The 21,651-nt window shown below is 43.1% G+C and overlaps 1 protein-coding gene across 1 annotated transcript in view; it reads left to right on the top strand.

Annotated features, from left to right (window-relative positions):
- The window catches only part of QSOX1 (quiescin sulfhydryl oxidase 1), a 79,362-nt gene that overhangs the window by 24,365 nt on the left and 33,346 nt on the right, over positions 1–21,651 (top strand). Inside the window, exon 2 of the mRNA XM_073571354.1 lies at positions 21,306–21,406. Coding sequence (XP_073427455.1) covers positions 21,306–21,406 — 101 coding nt within the window. The remainder of the gene's footprint in view (positions 1–21,305; positions 21,407–21,651) is intronic.

Raw genomic sequence — 21,651 nt, 5'->3', positions numbered from 1 at the left:
AGGTGATGAAGACGTCCGTGTGGTACTGATGCGGTACACGCTGCACGTAGTACACACATGGGGACACGGACACTGATATCTCCGGTATCGGTTTTTCTGGTACCGGAAATATCAGGACGTGTGAAACCGGACTCACTAGGATGCATTGAAGCTCTCCAGAGTAATTACCTCCATAAAGTGACACAGATCTGAATTGAAAAAATTCTTCTGGACAGGAAGGTGAAAACAGGCTGGGGGAGGAAGAGATTAATTGTTTTTTTGGGTTTTTGTTTTGTTTTTTTGTGACCTTTAAAAACAAAAGTAAAGAGCAGTTTTGCATTTGCAACAAATTCATGAACTGCGGGTGCAATTTTGAAGAATTTTAGTGTGAAAAAAGAAAAGTCAACAAATACCACAAGATAAAAAAAAAAAAGGAAAAGTGACCTCAATAAATCATAAATGATGAATCGGGAACAATAACTTTATTAAGGGACTTTGTACTAATTGTGACTCATTACAAGATTTTAAGAGTGTATCCAGATATAAAAAAAAAGTGCGCTGTCATCATAAATTCAGTTATTTATAAAAAGAAATAAAGAAGAAACCTAGTATGAGATGACATGGACAGGATGACAGTCACTCTCCCCTAATACTTGGTTGCACAGACTTTGGGAACAGTGATCGTCTCCAAAAGTTTATTGTTTTGTTAAGTTTTTTAGCGTCTTGTACCTTTTTGCTGGGAATTTCTTCCATTGCATCTGTCACGGTCACGTGTGTCTGGATGCAGCGAGTACCGCAAGGCGAACCCATGTGACGCATGTGACCCTGGATACACCGCCTCCAGTGGGGCGAATTTAAATAATAAACACGTGCAGCTGGATACACCGCCTTCAACTGGCGAATTTAGACATTACACGTATATACAAGTCTGGAAACCCCGCCTCCAGTAAGGCGAATTTAAACAATAAGGGAAACCTGGGAAACATTAACAATGGTGGGCCCTGTGATAGGGAATAGGGAAGTGGAGACCTCCTGAGCTCCCCTGAGCCAGTGTCCCTGCACTCCTAACGTTCCCTATGCCGGTTCCGCACCGGGCGCGCAACAGGAACCTAAAAACCCTAGCTCGTCCTGACCTAAACCCTCACTAGGGAATTGGTCGGTGCAGAAACTAATCCCACCACTGCACTAAAACACACATGAGGAAAGATGACAAAACAGGGGAAACACCACTTAGCTTTGCTCTGTTGCGTACGCTCCTAGCAACAGAGCCCACCACCTGTGTGCATCTTCTCCACCCGGATCCATCACCATAATTGGATCCTTCACCATAGTGCAGCCTTGGAGCAGAGTCCACCACCAATTGCAGAAGTCCAGTAACAGAGTCCCAAAGATGAGTTCAGCTCCTGCCCAAAAAGCCAAGCATGCTTGAGTCCAGCTCTCAGCAACCAAGTCCCGCATGCTGAGTGCAACTCTCTCCATAGTCGCCACTCCACCAAGCCATGCAAGCACTTCCTGCCAACACCATAAACTGGGACTCCACCACGCCATGCCAGCCCTTCTTGCAGACCACATAGCTGCCACTCGTCCTCTCTGGCTGGGCTGCGCAGGACTCATGTTCAGCTCCTTCCTTCACCCAGGCTTCCTTGAGAATCACTAACTCACAATATCACCAACAGTGATTAAACACACCTGGCTCTCTTTTATAGAGCCTAACACCTGATTTGTAATTAAGTGCACATTAAACCAAAGAAACTAAAGTGCACTACCACTCACCTCCACCAGGGCAACTTAGAAAGAACGACACCACGTGTAATAATTCTAATGGCCACCGGGGGCAATCACATCACTTTGGCACCTAGCCAAAGGAAAAAAAGTTCACTTATCCATTTAATCTGTCAGATCCACGCTGTATAATGACAGCATCTCTATGAAGCTCTTGAACATTTGTACGTTTTCCCAATATCAGATTTCTTCTCTTTGCAAAAAATTTCTCTTGGATTAGGATCAAGAAAATTATTATTTTTTTTCCTTCCTGACCATTCTTGTGTACTTCTGGTTGTGTGCTGTGTGTAGACCCTGTTTGTTTGACACAAACGTAGTTTTTTTGGGCTTTTTTTAAGGGCATCTGTCAGTAGGATCGACCCTCCTAAGCCATCTGTATGGGCATGTAGCTCATAGAAAGTTGAATGAAATGATATTTTGATTTTTGCAATCCGATGTTGTATTCCAGAGAAATTTACTTTTTTCTTAAATGCAAATGAGCTGACAATATCTCCGTGCCAGATTAATCATAGCATAGCACTGAGAGATCACCTGGCTTGTACAAGAAGCCACCACTAGAGGGAGCTCACTGCATACTGGGTTATTATTGAGATCAATGTATAAACTGTACGCATTAAAGGCTTATTCCCTTAAAAACAAGTTATTCCCTATTTATACAATCGCTGCAATTGAAAGATCGGCACTCGCGTGTTTTCAAGTAGTTTTCCAATAATTACAGTTAGGTCCATATATGTTTGGACAGAGACAACATTTTTCTAATTTTGGTTCTAGACATTACCACAATGAATTTTAAACAAAACAATTCAGATGCAGTTGAAGTTCAGACTTTCAGCTTTCATTTGAGGGTATCCGCATTAAAATTGGATGAAGGGTTTAGGAGTTTCAGCTCCTTAATATGTGCCACCCTGTTTTTAAAGGGACCAAAAGTAATTGGACAGATTAAATAATTGTAAATAAAATATTCATTTCTAGTACTTGATTGAAAACCCTTTGTTGGCAATGACTGCCTGAAGTCTTGAACTCATGGACATCACCAGACGCTGTTTCCTCCTTTTTGATGCTCTGCGAGGCCTTCACTTCGGTGGTTTTCAGTTGCTGTTTGATTGTGGGCCTTTCTGTCTGAAGTTTAGTCTTTAACAAGTGAAATGCATGCTCAATTGGGTTGATATCAGGTGACTGACTTGGCCATTCAAGAATATTCCACTTCTTTGCTTTAATAAACTCCTGGGTTGCTTTGGTTGTCGTTTCATACTACAGATGGACAATGACCCAAAGCAAAACCAATCAGTTTGGCTGGATCTGAGCACACAGTAAGGCTCTGAATACCTCAGAATTCATTCCGCTGCTTCTGTTCTGTGTCACATCATCAATAAACACTAGTGACCCAGTGCCACTGGCAGCCATGCATGCCCAAGCCATCACACTGCCTCCGCCGTGTTTTACAGATGATGTGGTATTCTTTGGATCATGAGCTGTACCACGCCTTCGCCATACTTTTCTCTTCCCATCATTCTGGTAGAGGTTGATCTTGGTTTCATCTGTCCAAAGAATGTTCTACCAGAACTGTGCTGGGTTTTTTTAGATGTTTTTTAGCAAAGTCCAGTCTAGCCTTTTGATTCTTGATGCTTATGAGTGGCTTGCACCGTGCAGTGAACCCTCTGTATTTACTTTCATGCAGTCTTCTCTTTATGGTAGATTTGGATATTGATACGCCTACCTCCTGGAGAGTGTTGTTCACTTGGTTGGCTGTTGTGAAGGGGTTTCCCTTCACCATGGAGACTATTCTGCGATCATCCACCACTGTTGTCTTCCGTGGGCGCCCAGGTCTTTTTGCATTGATGAGTTCACCAGTGCTTTGTTTCTTTCTCAGGATGTACCAAACTGTAGATTTTACCACTCCTAATGTAGTAGCAATTTCTCGGATGGGTTTTTCTGTTTTTGCAGCTTAAGGATGGCTTGTTTCACCTGCATGGAGAGCTCCTTTGACCGCTTGTTTCCTTCGCAGCAAAACCTTCCAAATGCAAGCACCGCACCTCAAATCAACTCCAGGCCTTTTATCTGCTTAATTGAGAATGACATAACGAAGGGATTGCCCACACCTGTCCATGAAATGGCCTTGGAGTCAATTGTCCAATTACTTTTGGTCCCTTTAAAAACAGGGTGGCACATGTTAAGGAGCTGAAACTCCTAAACCCTTCATCCAATTTTAATGTGGATACCCTCAAATGAAAGCTGAAAGTCTGAACTTCAACTGCATCTGAATTGTTTTAAAATTCATTGTGGTAATGTCTAGAACCAAAATTAGAAAAATGTTGTCTCTGTCCAAATATATATGTACCTAACTGTATTTAATCAGATCATCAAATATGTGTTTCAACACTATCTGAGTACCGTTCTTTCTATTACTGCTTACAAATAGGACGCCATCTCTTGACACGAGCAACTCAATTTCACGAGTGCCGACTGGATTTATCTGTGGACTATCTATACAATAGGAGATAACTTGCCAATCATGGGGGGGTCCATGTACACCGCTTGGCTTTGAATGAAGATGTGGTTGAGCATGTGCACCTCTGCTCCACTCAGGAAGAGGTTGCTGACCCCGTTCTTGGAATCAATAAGGGTCCCAGTGGTCAATAAAGGGATAACTCGTTATCCCTCTCATGTTGGTTTAAATCCTATATTAGAAAGCAGATATTGGATCAGCAATTATGACCTAATAATCAAAAGTGAAGAGACACTTTATGCTGATGTTGACCATATTGGTGTCAATTATCGAGCAGATTTGCTAATGGACTCTTAGTAAGCAGGCTATTATGTAACTCTCTGGAACATGAACACAAAGATCGTCCCATCCTAAAAATGTTGGTTGTGATTATGGATGACCCCTGGTGAAAATAAGTAAACTTTATTCTGAAACAAAGTACAACTCTCCCTAGGAAGTTAATGACTGATTTCAGGCCAAGGACAATAGTTGCAGCTGTGGAAATGTAGTTCATAGGAAATCAAACAGAGCGGGAAGTGGAAGAGAGCACGTTATCCATTATGTGCACTCCTCGATATTGAAATTGCGGCACCAAGAAGGAAATTCCAGGAATTATGGAAATCATAGGATGCATAGACATGTTAACGATATTCAAATGATGAAAAAATACAAACCAATAATTCTAAAACATCTCGTGTAATTCAATATCTAGTATGGCATCACACAGGTTATTACTATGAAGACCAAGAAAGCAATGGAGGTCCATCTTCAGTGATGAGTCTTTGATGCTATGATTGCCAAGTATTGGTCTCGGGGCCTTCATGAAGGAAAATCAAACCAGTCCTTCTCCAAGAATTATGTTGAGGGGTGGCAGAATGTGCTGTAGCCCGATCCCTCTGATCTTCACTCCAAGTACACGAACATTTCGGCATTACGTTGCTTTGGTCCTGGAATTAGCGGTACAACTATTTATCCAAAGTGTCCCAGGAGCCATTTTTCAATACGACAATGCCAGGCTGTATATTGCTTGAGCAGCCTGCAGGATCTCAATGTATTACCATGGCCTGCAGAGTCTTCGGGCATATCTCCCATCGACATCATCTGGGACATTATTGGTCGGCAATTGCAAAAGGAGCTGCCAGCAGCGGATCTTGATGATTTACCCAAGTGCATTCAAGGAGTGTAAGTGGTGGGGATTTCTGCATGTGCCACTTATACTCCATTCTGAATTCATAAAGATGTCTTGAAAATGTTATTTTTATTTTTTGCATGGCGATAACATGTCTTCACATCCGGTGATTTCCAGAATTCTACATCTTTTACTTCTTGGTGTTGCAATTTCAATGTTGAGGAGTGTAATATATGAAATTTCACGAAAGTTGTCACTGCTCTGTGCCGTTACAAGTAGAGTTGAGTGACTTTGGTCGAATCGGGTTTCATGAAACAAAATTTGTTTCAGATGAAACTGGTCCGACTAGGGCAAAAAAAAAAGTCGGAGTTTCGTCTGAAACCCGACCCCAATGCAAGTCAATGGGGGCTAAAAGTCGGCATTGAGTGGATGAATGTCATGAAGGTGAGAAGTACAAAAAAAATGCATGGTGCCTACAGTGAAACATGGTGGTGGCAATGTCCTTATGTGGAGTTGCATGAGTGCTGCTGGTGCCAGGGAGCTACATTTCATTAATGGTATAATGAGTTCACAAATGAACTACTCTGTATTGAAAAAGAAGATGCTGCCATCACTCCGTGCCCTTGGTAGACGTGCACATATCCAACATGACATTGATCCAAAACACACATCTAAGGTCACTGTTAAATTTCTGAAGATGAACAGGGTGAAAGTGATTCAGTGGCCAAGTGTCTCCTGATCTGAACCAAACCAAACACCTATGGAGAACTCTGATAGACAAGTTGTCCTCACTCTCCATCCAGCATCCAGGCTCTAAAAGAGGTCGATCTGGAAGAAGGGGAAAAAAGATGTTGTAGAATGTCACCATTTGACAAATGTTATAAAGAATAAAAGGTAAAAATACTCGCCATTTATTTACCTCTGCAATCCAGCATGAATGTTTTGAGGGTCCTTACAGTCGTTTGCTTACAAGTGGCCTGGGTATGACCGCTGCAGCTAATCAGTGGCCTCAGTGATCATATGTCATACTACATATGACCGTGCAGTGATGCCAGGAGTACCATTGCGCCACTTCACCAGTTACTTGCTGACTCTTAGGCTGAGTTCACATGTGGCGTTTTTTTCGCGTTTCCGCGGTGGTTTTAACCGCGCAATTTTGCCACGAAAACGCAAAAAATACGCATCCCATGCATTCCTATGGGATTCCGCAATGCTGTGCTAATGCTGCGGTTTTTACCGCGTCGGAATCGCTTCGCGGTAAAAAATGCAGCATGCTCATTAATTTTGCGGAATCATGGCGATCCCGCACCCATAGGAATGCATTGTTCTGCTTACTTTCCGCATGTGGCTGTGCACACCATGCGAAAAGTAAGCAGAACAATTGCTGTTGGTACCCACGGTCCAGAGGAGAGTAGACTGTCCTCCGGGCTTTGGGTACCATATCCCTGTAAAAAATAGAATTTAAAATAAAAAATATTGTTATTCTCACCTTCCGACGTTCCACGCAGCCTTCCCGCCTCTCTCCACGCTCTCGTTCCCAGTAATCCTTTGCGAAAATGCCCGCGATGACGTCCGTTCTCGCGGGATCGCGAAGTCTCACGGTCATTCGCGCAACGTCATCGCGAATTACCGTGAGACGTTGCGATCCCACGAGAACGTACGTCATCGCAGGCATTTTCGCAAAGGATTACTGGGAACAGGAGCATGAAGAGAGGCGGGAACGCTGCGCGGGACGTCGGAAGGTAAGAATAACACCTTTTTTTATTTTTACATTTTATCTTTTACTACAGATGCTGCATAGGCGGCCTCAGCAGTAAAAAGTTGGTTGTGACCAACCTGTCAATCAGTTCTCCAAGCAATGCTACAGATCGCTTGGATAACGCTAGCATTTTGCAAGCTAATTACGCTTGCAAAATGCTAGTTTTTCCGTGGGAATTTAAAATGCGATTTTCCCGCGGAATGGAATTCCGGAACTCTCGCGGTAATTTCCGCGAGAGTTCCGCTACGTGTGAACCCAGCCTAAATAATCAAAGACCAGAAGTACTGATGGAATATCACTGCTGGATCGCCGGGGAAGAGAAGAGATGATTTCAGGAGTGTAGTTTTAGTATTTATTCCACTTCACTTGCAGATTTTTTATGTGTGTGAAGTTAGATAAGCCCTTTATCATAAATATTGAGCCTAAAACAAATAAGAATAGTTGCTCCTTGCATCGTATTTGATCTCGCGTGCATGGTGGTGCCTGACCGTCAGTGCTCCGCCACTTGTTTTTATGTGTTGGCAGTAGCTGGGAAAGTCCTCTCTCAGAGACACAATTGGTGCAAGGCACATCCTGTGTACACTGTACGAGTGCATGAAGGGGTAAGCTGTAGTTCCTGGCAGGTTCCCTGCACGTCCCCAGGATTACAAATAGTTGACACAGTCAGACAGTGAGTTATTAAATCTGAAGTCTCAGTTTAATTTAATACACAAGGCTATGGCAGAAATGGCAATTCCGTAACATTATGGGATAAAGGTCCCGTCAGCTGTGAGAGATTTCTCTTTATAAAGCTGCAGGGCTGCCATGAGAATAGCATTTCTCCACCTATGACTCCATGGCAGTTCATTAGATGGACTGGCTGTTATGTGATTTTGATCTAAGGAACTGATCTACTTGTTTATGTGAAGCCAGGAAGGGATTTTTCCTCTAAAATGGGGCAATTTGCATCTTCCTCATGGGGTTTTTATCTTCCTTTAGTCTAGATCAACATTTTAGGTTGGACTCGGGGGCAGATAGCTCATTAGTGCAACCTGTTCGGCCGCACAGGGGACAAAGAGGTAAGGGAGCTCGTTTATACCTCCAAATCAGGTGCAAGTTTGCATTTTTCGGACCTCTTGGGCTACAAAGGGCACATATATTGTCCCTGCACATGGGCCTTATTTTTGTTCGGCACCTTAAAGGTAGACTGTGCAACTGCGAAACCTAGGAAAGTTTTTTTTTTTTTTTCTCTACCGCCCTGCATGGTATTATTGTAAGGGCTCGTGCAGACGGCCGTCCTTAGTTTTGAAGCTGTGAACATGTCGGATTTTTTTTTTCCTCAGACCAAAAAAATCACAGCATGCACAATTTGCCTCCGAGAATCGGATGCCACTCTCATCCCAATTTCCACGCACTAGCATAATGGAGAAAGTGGAGAGACTTTTTTTTTTTTAAACATTCACCTCTGAGAAAATTGCATCTTACTCAGATCAGAGTCTGATTAGCATAATCTGACCAACTTTCTCTGATAGATTTATTTTCTCCATGTTGGTCTGTACATGCCCTAGAGCTGCAGCTAAATGTATGTGACCAAGATTAAAAGAGTTAGCAAATGAATCCTTGCTATACCAAATATCTCGGGAGTTGTCAATAGACTGTTTTAAAGTTTTGTGAAATGTTTTAGAATAAAGAAAAACCTCTGAGCAAAAGCTTCTAAAACAAAATTATCCTCCTTCCCCCTCTAGCAGCTGTCAAAATTGGTCCTTTCTATACCCTATGCAAAAAGAGTTTTCTCAGCTTTCCTGCCATGTTTCTGCGCTGCTCCTAGTAAGGCAGATAGCTATTTCTATTGGATTCTCTGATGTGAATAGAAGCTCGATATGGAGAGACCTGGCCGTGGGGAGTGTGACCTGAGCATTGATTTACATCGGCAGTCAGCTCTTTATGTGGACGTATACATTGTTAAACGTTGTGAACATCAGGCGGTGCCATATTACGTAAGTAGACGTCACACCTTTTTACTGGGTCATTTAGTAATGTCATGATCAATACAGGGGTTGTAATGGTAGGACACCCACTTTAACGTTACATCATGAAATCGCGACTTTACCGATTTCCTAATGGACGTTTCGGTCAGTGTGACATTGCAGATCTGAATTGTTAGCAGGCATTTGTCAGGAAACAATTAAAAAAAAAACCCTATCTACAATTGTGTTGGTTGTAGAAGGGGATTTTACGTGGATCTCAGATTTAGGGAACAGAGTGGCAAAATAGCAATGTGTCTCTCTCTCTCAGGCCAAGTTCCAAAAAGCGTATAAATAATTGTCCAATTTTAATCCAGAGAAAAAATTGCATAATTTTCACCTATATTGTCATTCATTTGTATACATCAGCGCTAATTCAAATTTACATGACCAAATGCAGTTACCTATGTTAAAGAATTCCAATATATCTGTAAAAATCCGATGCTGTGCAGATGATCTGTCAGGCATCTTTTTTTTTTTTTTTTTTTGCGCACCTGTAGAAGTCACACAGAAATAATAGTGCATTCTGCATTTTCTTTTTCCTCAAGCACATTCATGAAAATAAAAACCTGTCACCTGGACAGCCTTGTTGAATAACATTCGCCTGCATGCTGTCAGTTTGGACAGCCCTCGGACCGAAAATACAGCAATGTGAACACAGCCTCATGACTTGCAACATCCATCTGATCATTGATCCCCCATTGAAAAAGCTTAGGAGAAACGTGCGTCCGGGGTCGGCCCCTGTGAACTCTGTGGTTTGTGCACCGGCACCTTACAACATGGGAAAGTGTATGCAACCCTTATAACTTGGGTCCGGGCGGGCAGTACGTTTATTTTATTCCCGTTTCCACAACACCAGTTCATAATTAATGGTAGACCCTCTCAGCACAAGCACTTTATGATTGTTGCATTATTACTACGTTTGCACTAGGAGAGTATGTGTTTATGGAGCGCCCCGCGCAGGGCCGTGGGGTACTCGGTACCGGGCCCGTTTACTTGAGTGGGGGACGTCACATTGGCGGCGACCCGGTCCGTGGCCCTGGGTCGTCCAGTAAAAAGGGGGGAAAGTTGTGTGATGTTGAAGTGTGGTAAAAAATGAAGATAAAGTTTATATATAAATATGTGACGCCACCTGTGGTATTCTGGTCAGAGGCGACCAGCGCTGCAGTGTTGTTCCCCTGAGACTGTTGGTGTGTCGCAGCTGTGGTGAAAATAGCTCTCCACAGGTAGAGCAATAGTCCCAGGGCAAAGATGTTTGATTAATAGTTAAGATGGCGGTGAAGGTTGGGGTGCAGAGAACTGAGAGGACACAGAGAGGTGCCGCTTCTTTACCTTTTACTGGCAAGTGGTTGCAATCTTGAGTACCACATACAGGTGATGGATTGAGTCCGGCTCGCCTGGAGGCATTCAGGGGATCCACCTTGCCAGGTGGGGGTTTGGGACCTTCCTTCTGCGCTTTGTGTGCGGGTCTCTGCTGTATATAACTATGCTGCGACCCTCAATTGCGTGATGATTTCACTAACCTGTACGGCTGACAGCATCATCCTATTCCACGGGTACCGTCCTTTTCACCATCAGCCCCAGGCTCCTTATCTGCTGCCGTGCCCTCAGGTGTTTAATGTCGCACAGGAACTTACAGTCCCCTGTACTTTCAGATTCGGCGATCAGGACATACAGCTCCTGACCACCAAGGACTCTGGCGTCCCTTTTCTCTCTATTACCGCTTCGCTCTGGGGTCTGCTATACGCAGTTTTTAGCTTCCCCAGAGCCTCTCTGTCTCTGCTATTGTCCCTTTCCCTCTTCACAGATCAGCTCTCCATTCTCAACTGACTGGATCTTCCAGAAAGATCTTTTTACCTCTCGTTTTTAACTGTCTTGTCATTTGCTCACAGCTGCTCTCGTTTCCATGACAACTCCCTCAGCTGACTTCTAGCTGACTCACCAACCCCATCTGCTGGCCAGAATTTATAAGGCAGCTCCCTTTTCTGACCTGCAGCAGGAATTGTGATTTAATCTGTTACCTGGCATGGGGCCCCCCCCTTCTGCCTCCAAGCATGACTTCACCTCTTAGAGGGAGGCAATGTCACTGTGACAACCGGACTCTGGGGTGTCACATTTACATGATCTTCCAATACTATATATTTGTCAGTTGTGATATTGCCTCTTAGCTCTGTTGGGGTGATCTCTTAAGGTGAGATCTTAGTGATTGCCTGCCACTGACCTAATAAATATGAGCCATGTGCATGCATAGAAGAAAGACATAGGACGCAGGGTCAGATGTGTGCTCCTCTCTCTGCAAAAGCTGGCACAGAACTGAACTTTAAAAGATCATGTAGCAGGCTGGAAGAAGCCTTCAGCCACTGTATCAGTCTGTACTAGGTCTATTTCATATGTGGTCTTCAGTGTATCCACCTCACATTCCAAGGATTCCAGGGCGTAGTTCCAGGATGTAGATGCCATCTTGCCACACCACATATACTACTAGCTTATATAAGGTTAATAATTCATTTCATTAGCCATTCTCTCCTTCTCACCCCAACCCCTCATTCCCAGGGCTTCTATTGTGGATCCTATCTTTTCCTTCCTCGATGACCTTTGTGTATAAGAATATGTATATGACCTATTATTGTATCAATAAAGTCATGTTTAATTTTCGACGTCAGCACTCCAATTTTCTTTATATCCTTCAGGAGTTTTGTCTATATTTTACCCTCGTTTTTTGATGAAGACTGCACTATTGATTATGTTCATCATATTAATCACGACTTGTCTTATAATCATTTACCCTGTGAATTATTGAATATTGAACTTCTGCCATGTTTGGGAAATGATCAGCTGTTTGTCCGAGGTCTCGACTTTTCTTGATTGTTCACTTACCTTTTAAAGGGAATCTGCCACCCCCTCCCCCCCAGGACGTATATGACCTATTAATATGGGCATACAGGTAATAGAAATGTTAGACCTGTATGCCTCATATTAATGAGAAATGTTTTATTCTGTCTTTGTTAATGATTTCTCCAGGCTCCAGGGCGTGCGGTGCTGAAAGAAATCCCAGCCTCCTGTCTTAGGCTAGATTCACATTGCGTTAGGGCATCCGGATGCGCTAACGCTAATGTCATTTTTGACATCTTTAGTGACCTAGCGCTAACGGTATGCGTTAACGCATGGTGGAGCTACGGTACCATGCGTTAGCTCATACAGTTATATGCACAGCGAACGGGTCCGTTCGCTGTGCGTTACTGCCAACGCACCCAGAAACGCTGCATGCAGCGTTCGAGGGTGCGTCATGAAATAGCGCATACTTGCTAACGCATGCCGATTTTGGCATGCGTTAGGATGCGTTACATTCATTGCGGGCAATGGCGGCGTTAACGGATCCGTTACATAGCGTTAGTGCCGCTATGTAACGGATCCGTCAGCGCATTGCCCCCTAACGCAATGTGAACCCAGCCTTAATTATAATACTACCACCCTCCCATCAAGGTCAGTTGAGGCCCTGCGCTCCATCCACAATGCGTACCTCTTCCTCCCCTTTTATGGGCATTGCATTCAGGGATCTTCTGCGCAGGCAATTTCCGCTCCAGTGTGTGCGCCGATAAGGTGCTCTCCCCACTTCCTCCCATTAATGGCATAGACAAGTTTTACCATTTTCTTACCTAATGATCCCTGCCTTGGGTGGTGATCCCAATAAACTGTCCTCCGGGTGTGCATGCATTGACAGCCTATGATTGTGGGACGGTGCAGCACACGGTTACCTCTAGTTCTTACTGCTATAGATTGGAAGCAGGTTTCATCTGCCTAATCTACAGTCTTCGCACGCCTCCCATCTGATTTTGTAACTTTCAGTGGTTCACTCCTCCGCTGATATGTGAAATAGTTATATAGATATGATTCAGCCTTTATTGCAACAATACCTAGCAGTTCACTTTCTGCACTATTCTTAAAGCGACTCCTCCCTAGTCTGTGATCTTTTTATTAGAGTGTCTATACGATTTCCTAATACTGCTAAGCAAAAGAATTCAATTTCACTGATGCACAATCTCCCATGGACAATAATGAACCATGTATAGTGACATCAGTGCCGGCAATGTTCCTTCAAGGGCCTGCATCTGCCCTCCTCAAGATAATAAATGGGGAAAAAGAGCATGTGCCCTGTAAATAGTAATAGTGCATGTGATGAACCCGCACCTCACCACCCCGCCTGACATCACTGTTACGTTAGACGGACCACATAATGCGTTCTCTCCACTTTCACCAATGTGATGTTCCGCACCCCCTGGGGGACCCGTAAAGTCAGCTTGGTACAGTTTTACACAGACACCCTCTGTCCACATGGGTCCATAGAGGCATGGATAGTGAGAGGATGTGGTCCAAGCAGTCACTGATGTGACACAACACTTGCTTGAAACCCAGACAGGCCCCTTTTCACTAGCACTAGTGAAACAGTGCGCTGCCAGCCAGGTAGAACTGCCATTAGTTCCTTGTTGGATATAAACCCAGTCCATTAACGGGATTATATCGAGCCAGAAACCAGCCCCCGCAGCATGGAAAGTTAAACCGAGAATCGGACGTGTGGATTGAGATAAGAGAGCATACTAGGAAATCTTCCAATATATAAAGCTTAATGTGGGTGTGTGTGTATGTATGTGTGTGTGTGTGTGTATGTATGTCCGGGATTGGCATCCGCACCGTCGCAGCTACAGCCACAAAATTTGGCACAGTCACACGTCTGGACCCCGAGAGCGTCAGAGGCTATGTTATGAGGTGAAATTTTAACCGCGTTCCAATTCACAAAACAATTTTACCCCTATCTACATAATGGGGGAAAAGTGTTGGAGGCAAATTGACAGCTGTCAGATGTGAACAAGGGGGACTTAAAGAATGAGAGCGCTGGCACCAAAGAGTATATACCGTACAGTTGCTAAGGTGGGGCCCTGGCATGGGATACTCGCCATACACGGGGATATGAACACACACACAAAATGCGCCACACACTACCATGTGCTTCAACACATATACCACCCTCAGCACACATTTCACCACACATACACCAACCTCGCCACATAAAAGTCGAAACACAAAAGTCGCCACTCAAAACTCGCCACGCTGTCCCAGCGCTGTTTAAAAGATGAAAAATGAGCTGTGATTGGTTGCTATCAGCAAGTTTTCTTTGTAGACAGTTGTGGTAACTGAGATCTATTATTCTTATCATTTCTATGGTATTATCGTCTATTAGATACACGGCTCAGCAGACAGTATCACACAGGATAGGATTAGATACACGGCTCAGCAGTCAGTATCACACAGTATAGAATCATAGAATCGTAGATTTGGAAGGGACCTCCTGGGCCATCTGGTCCAACCCCCTGCTCAAAGCAGGACTCGCTAAATCATCCCAGTCAGATGTCTGTCCAGCCTCTGTTTGAAGACTTCCATTGAAGGAGAACTCACCACTTCTCGTGGCAGCCTGTTCCACTCATTGATCACTCTAACTGTCAAAAAGTTTTTTCTAATATCTAATATGTGTCTCCTCCCATTCAGTTTCATCCCATTGCGTCTAGTCTTTCCTTGTGCAAATAAGAATAAAGTTGATCCTTCTACAATGTGACAGCCCTTTAGATATTTGTAGACAGCTATTAAGTCTCCTCTCAGTCTTCTCTTTTGCAAACTAAACATTCCCAAATCCTGCAACCTTTCCTCATAAGACAGGGTTTGCAGACCGGTCACCATTCTGGTCGCTCTTTTCTGAACTTGCTCCAGTTTGTTGATGTCTTTTTTAAAATATGGTGCCCAAAACTGGACACAATATTCCAGATGAGGTCTGACCAAAGAGGAGTAGAGGGAAATAATGACTTCACGTGATCTAGACTGTTTGCTTCTGTTAATACATCCTAGAATTGCATTTGCCTTTTTTGCTGCTGCATCACACTGTTGACTCATATTCAGTCTGTGATCTATTAGTATACCCAAGTCTTTTTCACATGTGCTGTCACTTAGCCCTATTCCTCCCATTCTATATATGCTTTTTTCATTTTTATTGCCCAGATGTAGTACGTTGCATTTCTCCCTGTTAAAAACCATTCTGTTAGTTGCTGCCCACTTCTCCAGTTTATTTAAATCTTTTTGAATTCTCTCTCTCTCTTCTCTAGTATTAGCTATCCCTCCTAGCTTTGTGTCATCAGCAAATTTAAGCAGTTTACCCTCAATTCCTTCATCTAAATCGTTGATAAAGATGTTGAACAATACAGGGCCCAGGACAGAGCCCTGTGGTACCCCACTTGAGACATTCTTCCAACTGGATGTGCAGCCATTTACGACCACTCTTTGGGTCCGATCACTAAGCCAGTTATGAATCCACCTAACAGTTGCCTTGTCCATTCCATACTTAGTCATTTTTTCAATAAGAATTGTATGAGAGACTTTGTCAAATGCTTTTCTGAAGTCAAGATATACTATATCTACAGCATTTCCTTGATCCACCCAATCAGTGATACCGTCATAGAAGGAAATTAAGTTAGTCTGACATGACTTATTAGTTACAAACCCATGCTGACTCTGTTTAATCACTTCATTCTTATCCAGGTATTGACATACATGTTGTTTAATAATTTGTTCAAAGATCTTTCCTGGTATAGAAGTCAGACTCACCGGCCTATAGTTGCCTGGGTCCACCTTCTTCCCCTTTTTGAAGATAGGAACAACATTTGCTCTTCTCCAGTCTTCTGGCACTTCTCCTGTTCTCCAAGAATTTTCAAAGATTATGGAGAGGGGTTCAAAAATTTCTTCTGCTATCTCCTTCAGTACTCTGGGGTGTAATTCATCTGGACCTGGAGACTTGAATTCATTTAGGTTAGCTAAGTGTTTCTTCACTATCTTTCTGTTTATAGATATCCTGGATTCTTCTATTCCCTTAATAGGACAGTGAATAACAGTTGATGTTACATTTCCTTTCTGAGAGAAAACAGATGCAAAATAGGAATTTAAAAGTTCAGCCTTCTCAACATCCTGTCTTACCATTTCATCATTTTCATCCTGTAAAAATCCTATAGCATCTTTGACTTTTCTTTTACTTTTGACATATCCCCAAAATCCTTTATTATTGCTTTTGACATCTCTTGCAAGCCTCAATTCATTTTCAGCTTTAGCTAATCTGATTTGTGCCCTGCAGGTTCTGCAGACAGCATTATATTCTTCTTTAGATATGCCTCCCTCTTTCCATTTTATAAACATTTTTTTCTTCCTTTTTAGCATGTGCTTAAGTTCTGTGTTCATCCATCCTGGTTTCCTTAAATGCTTCCTATTCTTCCCTCTTTTCGGAATTGTTAACAACTGTGCTTTGAGAATTTCATTTTTCAAGATTTCCCATCCTTCCTGGACATTTTTGTCTTTAAGGATATCCAGCCATTGGATCCCTCCAATTCTCTTTCTGAATCCCTTAAAATCTGCCTTTCTGAAATCTAACCTTGACGTCTGAGTCTTCACAGGTCTTCCGCCTCTAGTTATCCAAAATTCTAAAATAGCATGGTCGCTACCTCCTAGGGTCCCAGCCACTTTTACCTCCTCAACCATTTCCTCCCTGTTTATAAGGATTAGATCCTAGGTAGCAGTTCCCCTTGTTTTCTCCCTTACCTTTTGGAAGATAAAGTTGTCAGCAAGAGAGGATAAGAATTTCCTTGACCTGTTAGTTTTGCCTGAGAGAGATTCCCAACAAATGTCTGGATAGTTGAAATCTCCCATGACAACTATGTCATATATTTTGGAGAACTTGGCCATTTGATGCATAAAGAGTTCATCCATATCTTCAGCTTGCACAGGCGGCCTGTAGTAAATGCCTACAATGGTGTCCTTTCCATTGTTCTGTCCTTGTATTCTTACCCAAACAGTTTCCACAGAACTCCCAGTCTCTCAAGCTTCAATCTCTGTGCAGATATACGCGTTTCTAACATACAATGCGACACCCCCTCCTCGTTTATCAAGTCTGTTTCTTGCAAATAAGTTGTATCCTTCTAGTCTTGTATTCCAATCATGTGTATTGTCCCACCAAGTTTCAGTGATTCCAATGACATCATATTTCTTTTCCTGTGTTAGTAGTTCCAATTCTCCTTGTTTGTTGCCCATGCTTTGTGCATTAGTATAGAAACATTTTAGTTTGTGATTGGTTTCTCTTTCTCCAATATTTTTATTAATTAGATTCTTTTGTCTTTGTTCTTCCTTTCCACTTCTAGTAGCAGAGTTCTCAATAGCATTTGTCAGGTGTGTGACTTTTTCTGGTCTTTTGCTTCCCTTCCCATGTTGTTCTAGTTTAAAGCTCTCCTTACAAGTGTAGCAAGGCGACTTCCAAATACATGTTTTCCAGTCTTCGTAAGGTGCACCCCATCTCTAGCAAGTAGTCCATCGTATAAGTAGTTCACTCCGTGATCCATAATTCCAAATCGTTGCTGACGGCACCATCGACGTAGCCAGTTCACCTGCAGAATCTTATTCCACCTCCTTGTTCCATGGCCATCCACTGGGAGGATGGAAGAGAAGACCACCTGCGCTCCCAGTTCTTTCACTTTCTTGCCTAAGTCTTCAAAGTCTCTGCAGATGGTTTCCAGGTCATTTCTTGTGGTGTCATTTGTCCCCACATGTAGTAGCAGGAATGGGTAGTCATCTGTAGGTCTGAAGAGTCCTGATATCCTGTCAGACACATCTTTAATTTTTGCACCTGGAAGACAGCACATTTCTCTTGAAGTTATATCCGGTCTGCAGATAGCGGCCTAGATAGGGTTAGATACACAGCTAGATAGGGTTAGATACACAGCTCAACAGTCAGGATCATACAGGACAGGATTAGATACACAGCTGAGCAGTCAGTATCACACAGGAGAGGATTAGATACACGACTGAGCAGTCAGTATCACAGGATAGGATTAGATACACAGCTCAGCACACAGTATCACACAGGATAGGATTAGATACACAGCTCAGCAGTCAGTATCACACAGGATAGGATTAGATACATGGCTCAGCAGTCAGTATCACACAGGAGAGGATTAGATACACAGCTCAGCAGTCAGTATCACACAGGATAGGATTAGATACACGGCTCAGCAGTCAGTATCACACAAGATAGGATTAGATACATGGCTCAGCAGTCAGTATCACACAGGAGAGGATTAGATACACGGCTCAGCAGTCAGTATCACACAGGATAGGGTTAGATACACGGCTCAGCAGTCAGTATCACACAGGATAGGATTAGATACACTGCTCAGCAGTCAGTATCACACAGGATAGGATTAGATACACGGCTCAGCAGTCAGTATCACACAGGATAGGGTTAGATACACGGCTCAGCAGTCAGTATCACACAGGATAGGATTAGATACACTGCTCAGCAGTCAGTACCACACATGATAGGATTAGATACACTGCTCGGCAGTCAGTATCACACAGGATAGGATTAGATACACTGCTCAGCAGTCAGTATCACACGATAGGATTAGATACACTGCTCAGCAGTCAGTATCACACAGGATAGGATTAGATACACAGCTCAGCAGTCAGTATCACACAGGATAGGAATAGATACACATCTCAGCAGTCAGTATCACACAGGATAGGAATAGATACACTGCTCAGCAGTCAGTATCACACAGGATAGGATTAGATACATGGTTCAGCAGTCAGTATCACACAGGAGAGGATTAGATACACGGCTCAGCAGTCAGTATCACACAGGATAGGATTAGATACACAGCTCAGCAGTCAGTATCACACAGGATAGGATTAGATACACTGCTCAGCAGTCAGTATCACACGATAGGATTAGATACACATCTCAGCAGTCAGTATCACACAGGATAGGAATAGATACACAGCTCAGCAGTCAGTATCACACAGGATAGGATTAGATGCATGGTTTTTATGTGCAATATAATCATTATAATTTGTTATAACTAACCACAGTTGGTTACTATGCCCAGGCAACGCCGGGCTCTTCAGCTAGTACAATATATACATGATGGTTACACATATACAATGGTCAGATAGGCAAATACAGATAGTGGTAGGACAAAAGATATCAGCAGAATATATAGCTCAGTTACCAGTTGATGAAAGGCCTCACTTTTGGGGGAGGGGCTGCCACATGGGAGGCTTGTGGTCCCCTCTGTTGCTTGACTTCTCCCAACTCGATATGTCGTCGCGACCTCCCCAGAGAAAAAGCAATAGGTCATGCTTTACACACTTGTTGGTCCAACAAGAGCTGGTGATAAGCCTCCACATCCTTGATGGTTCCACTCACCCTAGCCTGGATGAGCATATTTGGGAGGGTCTCTGCCTCTCCCTCTTTTGGCAGGTAGTTTGTGGGGAGGGCGCAGGCCTCCCGCTCATGATGGGCCTTGATCATGGTCACTTGGAAGGCCTTGGCCCATTTAGACAGGACGACGAACATTGTAAACTCCTAGAATGTTGGCTAATATTATCGTTCTGTGTGCACAGAATATCATTGTTCCTGGTTGCACATGACCTGTATACATGGGGGCAATATCAATTTTTATACTGGTGTAAAAATCTTCTCATGCAGTGACCAAGAAATCTGCTCATTTGTCCGATTAACTGGGACAATTGTTGGAACCACTCGCTTGCCAATTATTGTCTCATCCAAATGGACCGATATTCAAATGAACCAATTCATGGCTCACAGTTTGTCTGATATCAGAATGCCCCTAAAAGAAACATTGACAAAAATTATATTCTCTGAAGCAACTGAAAGAGGAAATTATATATAAATAAAACCCTTGGATCGGGTACGTAGGATATAGCTGTGGAGCACTAATATAGTCAATAAAGCCAATTCTGTGGATAATGCACATTTAAATGAATTGGTGTTAAGGCTGAATTCACACATCCGAATCATGGACACACTGCAAGATTCCTGATCCGAACTCAACAGCCTCATAGGCATATATGAGACTTGTCAAGTTCGGGTCAGGACCCCTGTGCAGGCATCGCAGTCCACACAGCCTGCGACATGCAGATGTGTGAATCCAGCCTTATTCCTCCTTTTGAGATCTCATCATTGGATCTTCTGGCTCTTATGATCCAGGCGTGAACTGTTCATGCCCCGTGGGAGCGGAGTGGCAGAGCAGGGCACTTATAGCTGTCCGATTGGATAGGTGATCACGTCTCATAACAGAAGTACCCCTTAAAGAAGACCTTTTCCCCTCAATATGCAAATTGGGAATACAAATATATAAAAGTTCTTGCGTTACATGAATTGTTCAGCTTTTTATTAAAAGTTATGACACAAACTGCAATTTCATTTTGAGGCAGAAAGTTTTTTTTGTACCATTTTCCCCTTAGAGCATTGCTTCTATTGTTAGATGGGTTTCGGTTCTTGATGAGGTGCTGTCTCCCTCCTAAAAGCCCAAGATTCCGTAGGAAAGTCCAGTTTTCCTAGGAAATGATGGGATTGTCCCAGCAGAGACATCAGGACACTCCGGGGGCACCATGCCTGGAATTGTCCTTCCCAATGTTACTGAGGGCCTGTGAGATGCTCAATCCATCCCATAGATACATGTCCTTCTTTTGACATCCATGTTGAGTGTTGGTGTCTGCCAGGCACTAGTATTGCCTAATTGGAGAGAACCCAGAAGAAAAAGTTTGAGAAACTTCATCTTGGAGGACGTACACTTTCTTATATGGGGGAGAAATCAGTGTCTGCTAAAGGCATCCACAAACAACAACACGTCTCCTACTGGCCTCGCGTTGTTTCTTGGTATTGCGGCTCATCATCGCCAGTCTCCTTACTTTTTATACTGGAAGGGACATCTACTGACCCCTGTAACAAATCAGCAGGTACTGAGTGGCTACATGGGTCACATACCGCCTGAAGTGAGAACTAGCAGATTGTCTCTTCTAATGGGGTACATCAATTGACCATTGCGGGCAATCAATGGCAGAGTCGGTAGACTGGCGTTTTTGTTTTTTTTTTGTTTTTTTTTCTATTTTCAGATGTAGACAACCATTGGGTTACAGTACAAAACCCATTTCAAATTATTTGTTTTCCAGCATTGAATACAGAAGTGGATTTTCTTATTGGACTATTAGAATTGTGCCCAAACTTTTTATCTATTCGTAAAATGAAATCTGTAGCTAACGCATCGATGCTTCTTTGCACAGATTGGCGGCCGGCGGTGTATCTCTCTGTGTTGGACTGTGGTAAAGAGTCCAATAGCCCAATGTGTAGAGAATTTGGAGTGCAAGGATTCCCCACTGTACAGGTAACGGCCTCTTTTGCTTTTACATATTCTGCCATTTCTTATTACTCAATTTCTGATCACAACGTCCATCACCTACAGTTGTGGCCAAAAGTATTGACACCCCTGCAATTCTGTCAGATAATACTCAGTTTCTTCCTGAAAATGATTGCAAACACAAATTCTTTGTTATTATTATCTTCATTTAATTTGTTTTAAATGAAAAACACAAAAAGAATTGTCCTAAAGCCAAATTGGATATAATTCCA

This window comes from Dendrobates tinctorius, unplaced genomic scaffold (assembly GCF_039654945.1).
Source record: "Dendrobates tinctorius isolate UK_male_01 unplaced genomic scaffold, ASM3965494v1 ptg000029l, whole genome shotgun sequence".
NCBI lineage: Eukaryota > Metazoa > Chordata > Amphibia > Anura > Dendrobatidae > Dendrobates > Dendrobates tinctorius.
This window is presented reverse-complemented; position numbering and strand designations above follow the sequence as displayed.